Raw genomic sequence first — 6,706 nt, 5'->3', positions numbered from 1 at the left:
CCAGGCACCTGGGGCTGCTTCTCTTTCAGAGACCCCAGAAAATCCTCTCCCCACCCCAGAGGGGTGGAAGCAGCAGCTCCCTGGCTGGGGAGGCTCAGGAGATCCCTGTCCCTGCTGTCCCCAGCTCCTCAGAGCACGTGTCTGCACCCAGCCCTGCCAGGATGACAGAGGCTGATAACGGGATTATCCTTTTAATGATCACCATGGCAACGAGCCCACACATCCCAGGGGAGCCCTGCAAGCTGGGAGCCACAGCTGGAACCCACATGGACACCTCGGCTCAGCCAGGGGTGGAGAGGGCTTGGAGGGGGATTGGAGCAGTCAGAGGTGCTCTGGAGGTGTTGTAGAGGTTTTGGAAGTGTTGGAGAGGTTTTGGAAATGTTGGAGAGCTTTTGGAGGTGTTATGGAGATTTTGGAGGTGTGTAATGATTTTGGAAGTTTTGGAGAGGATTTGGAGATGTTATGGAGATTTTTGGGAATGTTGTCATGTTTTTGGAGGTGTTGGAGAGCTTTTGGAAATGTTATGGAGATTTTGGAGGTGTTGTAATGTTTTTGGAAGTGTTGTAATGGTTTTGGAAGTTTTGGAGAGGTTTTGGAGATGTTATGGAGACTTTAGGAATGTTGTAATGGTTTTGGAGGTGTTGGAGAGGTTTTGGTGGTGCTGGGAACATTGAGGAAGTTTTGGAGGGGGTTTGGAAGTGTCAGAAGAGTTTTGGAGAAGTCAGAGGAGTTCTGGAGGTGTAATGGAGATTTTGGAGGTGTTGTGATGGTTTTGGAGGTGTTGGAGAACTTTTGGAAGCATTGGAGGGTTTTGGGTGGTGCTGGGAACGTTGAGGAAGCTTTGGAGGGGGTTTGGGGGTATCAGAGGAGTTTTGGAGAAGTCAGAGGAGTTCTGGAGGTGGTGGAGAGGATTTGGAGGTGTTGGAGAGATTTTGGGAATGTTGGAGAGGTCTTGGAGGCATCAGAGTGTTTTGGTGGCATAGGAAATATTGTAGAGATTTTGGAGAGGTTCTGGAGATGCTGGAGTGGTGTTTGGAGGGGTTTGGAGTAGTTTTGGGGATTTTTGATAGATTTGGAAGGCGCTGGAGGAGTTTTGGAGGTGTTGGGAATGTTGAGGAGGGTTTGAGAGGTTGCAGGTGTTTCAGAGGCGTCAGAGGGGTTTTGGAAGTGTTTATCAAAAAGTTCTGGAGTAGTCAGAGGGGTTTGAAGATGTTGAAGGAGTTTGGAAGCAACAGAAGATTTTGGGAGTGGTGGAAATTTTGCAGAAATTTGGAGGTGCTGAAGAAGCTTTGGAGATGCTGAAGATATTTTGGAAATGTTGGGAGATCCTTGGAGGTGTTTGAGGGATTTGGAAAGGGGCAGATTTCAGAGGGTGTTGGAGGGCTTTGGGAAGTTTCAGTGGGGTTTTAGAGATGGTGGAGAGATTTGGGGAAGGCTGGAGGGGGTTTGCAGGTGCTCAAGGGGTTTTGAAGGTCTTGGAGGAGTTTTGGAGATATCAGAGACATTTTGGGGGCGTTGGAGAGTTTTGGAGGAGGAGAGAAGTTTTGGAGGCATTGGAGGGGTTGAAAATATCAGAGAGGTTTTGGGAGGTGCTGGAGAGGTTGGAGAGTTTGGAGGGGGTTTGAAAATTCTGGAGAAGTTTTGGAGAGGTCGGAGATATTTTGGAGAGGTTGCAGGGGTTTTGGAGAGGTTCTGGAGGCGATGGAGAGGTTCTGGAAGTGTTGGAGGGGTTGAGGAGGTGTTGGAGAAGTTTCGGAGGTGATGGGGAGATTTTGGAGGGGTTGGAGAGGTTTTGGGGGTGATTGAGAGGTTTTGGAGGGGTTAGAAAAGTTTTGGAGAGGTTGAAGGGCTTGTGGAGGTGATGGAGAGGTTTTGAAGGAATTGGAGAAGTTTTGGAGGGGTAGGAGGGGATTTGGAGGGGTTGGAGAGGTTTTGGTGGTGATGGAGAGGTTTCAAAGGGGTTGGAGAGGTTGTGGAGGGTTGGGAAGTGTTGTAGGGCATTTTGGAGGTCTTGGGGAGGTCTGGAGGTGTTGCAGAGGCAGGTTTGGAGCTGGGGCTCTGCCTGAGGTGCACACAGTGATCCATGGGCTCCTCCAGGCCGTGTCTCCTCAGCTGCTCCTCCCTGGGCAGTTCCACCCCCCAGCCAGGCCCAGGAGCAGCGTTTTCCCTGAGGGATGAGCAGGACTGGGGCTGTTGGGGTCAGTGCTCTGCTGAGAGAGTGGAAATAAAATCCTCCATGACGGAAAATCCTCCTGGAGACCCACGGGACCGCTCAGCCCTAAGCTCCTTGTGGAGCTGGGGACAATTCCAGCCCCACAGATGGCTCCTTCCCCCTCCTCCTGGCGTTTAATCCTCTGAAGGAAGTGCCAGCCTTTGCAATGTCCCCACAGGGCTGCTGTCCCCTCTAAAGCCTGCTAAGCCACCGGGCTGAGCTGCCTCTTGTCACTGCAGGTGCCGCAGGAGTTTGGGAGCCATGAGGAACACTTTGATCTGCGTCAGCCTCACGGGTTTGGAGTTCCAGTGGTTCCCAGCTCCTTGGTTTTGGGAGGCAGCAGTTGGGGCCTGGATTTCAATTTTCCTAACGTGAACCCCCTGGATGAATGGATCTGTTGATGTCTTTGCTCCTGGCCAGCTCAGGCAATGGAAGAGTGATGGCCACAAGGAGCTCCAGGCTGAGGCAATCCTGGGACATGGGAGCAGCCAAGGGATTCCCTGCCATGGAGCTTCGTTGTCACTGCTGGGGAGGGGTGGAAGGGTTGGAGGTTTGCCTCGCCCTGGTTCGTTTAGTTACTTAATTAGTTACACAGGCACAAAACCAGGAGCCACATCTGGAGCCCTGGGAGCTCCTCACGGGGCAGGAGGCAGCGCTGGGAGCTGGCTGGGGGCAAGGCCCAGGGCCCGATCCAGGGGCAGGAGGCTTCTGCAGGCTCAGGTCCAGGCCCTGGCCCAGGTCTGGCTCCATCTCTCTCCTATTCCTATTCCTATTCCCATCCCCAATCCCATCCCCAATCCCATCCCCAATCCCATCCCCAATCCCATCTCCATCCCCATCCCGGTCCCACACCCAATCCCATCCAAGCCCCACCCACAACAGGCGTCTCCACACATAGCCACGCCCCCAAGGAACAGCCCAATCACCTCCCATTTCCTGCCGCGCGGGAAAGCGCCTTTGGCGCATGCGCATTGCTACGGGGGCGGGGCCAGGCGCAGCTCCGGGCGTGCCCTTCCCTCAGTGCCCCGCACAGCGCCGCGCCCTTCTCCAAGATGGCGGAGGGCAGCGCTCCGCGGTGATTTGCGCATGCGCCGAGCCGCTGCCCGGCTCTGATTGGCTGCGGGCGCCGGCGAGCGCTTCCGGTGGGAGGGCGGGGCGGGCCCGGGATGCGCCTGGCGTAGCCCCGGCACCGACACCGGCCTCGCACCGCGCGGGCCGCGCCGCCCGCCGCTCCCGCCCGTCCTCCCGCCGCCCTGCCCGGCGCCCCGGGGCTCCCCGTCCCGCCGCTTGGGGAGGCCCGGGGGCTGGGTGCCGGCAGCTCTCCGGTGCCCGTGACTGCGCGGCCGGCGGGGACTCGCCGGTGCATGGGCGGGGGGGCCCCGCCGGGCCACCGCCGGCCATGAGATGAGCGGAGAGCAGCGCCCTGCCTAGAGCCGCCCCGGGGCCGCCGCGGCCATGGTGAGCTCTGGGAGCGGGGACGGGAGGGTGGAAGGAAGGAGGGATTGTCCCGCGGGGCCCGGACACCGGAGCCTGAGGGGCCGAGGGGCGGCGGCACCCCCGAGCCACCGCCACCACACAGGATGTGAATGGCCGGGAAGGCACGGATCCTTCCTGCGAGCCGTGGTGCCCGGGGCTGTTGGGAATTCCGGGTTTGTGGCGTTAAAGCCGAGCGGTGCCCGGGCAGCTGTGGCAGCCCCTGGGCCCTGGCAGTGCCGAGGCCCGGCTGGGCAGCGCCGGTAGCAGCCTGGCACAGCGCACGGTGGCCCTGGACGTGGCACGGATGAGCCTCAAGGTCCTTTCACACCCAAACCATTTGGTGATTAAATTCTCCGGCGCCAGCTGTGGGCTTGCCCTGACGGCCTCCAGCGGAGCCTTGGGTAAGCCGGAGGAGTGACCTGGATTCTGTTCCGTGCCGGGGCCAGTGGCCTTCAGCTGTCCCCGCATGCAGCCGGGGCCACCCCCGGGACAGGGACAGGGCCGCTGGGAGCTGCACAGTGCTCTCCTCCCCTCGGTACGATCCCCAGAAAAGGTCTCAGGAGCCATCTCGGAGCGTGTGGGTGCCCGCAGAGCCGGGCTGGCGGCTCTGGCAGGTGGGGATCGCCCCCAGGGCATGGGGGTGCTGCTCACTGCCACCATCCCAGAGCTGCTGCTCTTGTTTTCCCCTTGCTCTACGCGCAGGGATATCTTCTATCCCACTATTGGTATCCCATCTTCTATCCACATATTTCTTGGGGTGACCAAGGGCAGGCACAAAGGAGAGCCCCTGGCAGGTGGGCAGTGGTGGGGAGATGCTTTCAGCAGCCCTGGGTCTGCTCCTGGGACTCTGCCCTGGCTCACCCAGAGAGCCCCACTGAGCTCAGGCTGCAGTTCCTGGCCTGGTTCTCACCCCACTCTAGCTTAACCTGCCTTGGGATGTAGGATCAGGCTTTGCACCCCTTTTCTTCTGGAATTTGGGATCCTGGTTGTGAATTTCTTCACCCAAGAGCTGAGGTAATCACATTACTCACTGTGTGATGTGCTCCTGGTACATGACTGGTGGTTTATTGAAAGTTTGGTCTCTGTAGCCCCTTTGGTGAGCTCCATTAGGCTCTTGGAAAGGCTTTGCTGCTCCATCTGGGATGTGCTGGGGTGGGACAGGGTCTTCTCATACAAATATAATATTTATATATATATAAATACTGGTAGTATTTTATGGCAGTAGCCTGAGGGTGCTCAGGGTGGGCTCCTGGTGTGTCTGCCACATGTCCCGGCTCTTTGTGGCTTTAGCTTCAGGCAAAAGGTGATTTTTGAGGTGGATTCTTAGTGACCAGCCCAGGTTCAAAAATGTGAATAAATGGTTTGCAGGGTTTGGCAGGCCAGGGTGTGCCCTTCACAGTGCAGCTGGCAGAAGGGCTCCTTGGTTCTCCCCTCCCTTCCCTGTGCACACACACATTTATCCTCCCGAGTTACACCTTGTTTTCTTCTTTTTTTCCCTTCAACCTCCACGCTTTGGCTGCCTGTGGAAGTTGAGCAGGAGTCCCTGGGCTGTGCTGCAGGATTTACTGTTGTAACTCATCATGTGACTCCTGGGCAAGATTTTCCTTCTATTCCCATTTCCCTGGAGCCTACAGATGGGCATGTTCTGCTGCTAGAGCACCCTCCTTCCTGGAAACAGTGGGGAAAGCGTGAAGAGGAGCTGCTGGAAGGCACACAGGGAACAAATAAAAGAGAATTAAACTCTGCTCCAGAAGAGCAGGCTGCTGGGAGCAGGTTTTCCTCAGTGGGGCTGAGCTGGGTTGATGGGGAAGGTAATAAGCAGGGATGAATTAGAGCTTGATTAACTGGGCAGGGATCTTGGGAGGAAGTTGGGAAGGCAGGAGGGAATGCAGTGATGCACAGTGAGCTCGGGCACTGCAAATGCTGTGGAACAAACTCTCTTTGCTGGGCTTAGTTGCCACTCATGGCTCAGAAATCTGTATGCCACTCAAAAGTTGCCTTCAGAGGAAGCTCCAGTGTTTCTTTGCTTTCAGATGTGCTTGCAGAGAGCTCTGTGAGGGGGTTCTTGGGGCTGCTCCTGCCTGCTGTGTGTGCCAAAGTGCTTGTGCCCTGTTGTGGGGCTCCAAACTCCAGTTTGGGGCTTTCTGAGGGAAAGGAAAGGTGGTGTGGATGCTGTGGTGTCTCTGCAGGGAAAACAGGATACTGCAAAATCCAGATGGGTTTCTCTGGAGTTCATCTCTGAACACACAGAGCACATCCAACTTCAAGCTTTGCTTCCACACACCACAAATTATTGCATTGTTTCCTCCTCACATTTTAGGATCCTTTTGAGGATTTTATGAACAGGTTCAAAGGAAATATTGTTGATGGAGCTGTCCTTGGAGGGATTTATTTTCTGTCCAAATTAGCCATGTCTTTCCTTCACCTTTGTTCCTTCCACTTGTGAAGATGAACCGTCTTAGAAGCCCTGGGAGCCCAGCTGGGATCTCCTGAACAAACCACTCACCTGGGATCTGCATTTGCACCTCCCATCTGAGGCTGGAATTTCAGTGATTGCCTCCTGGGAAATACATTCTCCACTCTGTGGGATTTATATCCTGCCAGCAACCAAAACAGCTCAGGAACAGGGACTTCCAGGAAATGCTGCTGTGTGAGGTTTGGGATGCAGAGATGCTGCAGAGCTACAGCCAGCTTCTCCCAGAACAAATCCCACTTCCCCCAGGTTGTCCCTGGGCCTGCAGGCGAGCAGACAATGGAGGTTCCCAGCTCCAGGGAGTCTCGTGGCCCTGTGCTGTGTGAGGCACTGAAATGGAGCAGGCAGTGGGCGTCTGCAGCTTGGCTCTTCCCGAGTTCCCCACAGCAGCATCCTGCCTTTCATTCCACAGCTTCTCTTCCCACCGTCACTTCAGCAGTGAGTGCTGTTGTTTTCTTGTGCTTGAAGCTGCCTGCTGATGGTTGCAGCCTTCCTTCCATTCAGGAAGGAGGGGAGTGTGTGTGGATTGCAGCTTGTCCTGCCAG

At 56.1% G+C, this 6,706-nt stretch overlaps 1 protein-coding gene across 2 annotated transcripts in view; it reads left to right on the top strand.

Moving 5' to 3' along the window:
- The first annotated feature begins 3,372 nt into the window (after positions 1-3,372).
- XPO6 (exportin 6) overlaps positions 3,373-6,706 on the top strand; it is a 63,270-nt gene continuing 59,936 nt past the window's right edge. For both annotated transcript variants that reach the window (XM_050980028.1, XM_050980027.1), the window contains exon 1: positions 3,373-3,670. In XM_050980028.1, the coding sequence (XP_050835985.1) occupies positions 3,668-3,670 (3 nt within the window). In that variant the 5' untranslated portion in view covers positions 3,373-3,667. The remainder of the gene's footprint in view (positions 3,671-6,706) is intronic.

Source organism: Serinus canaria, chromosome 14 (genome assembly GCF_022539315.1).
Source record: "Serinus canaria isolate serCan28SL12 chromosome 14, serCan2020, whole genome shotgun sequence".
NCBI lineage: Eukaryota > Metazoa > Chordata > Aves > Passeriformes > Fringillidae > Serinus > Serinus canaria.
The sequence above is the reverse complement of the archived record's forward strand: the minus strand, read 5'-3'. Positions and strand labels throughout refer to the sequence as shown.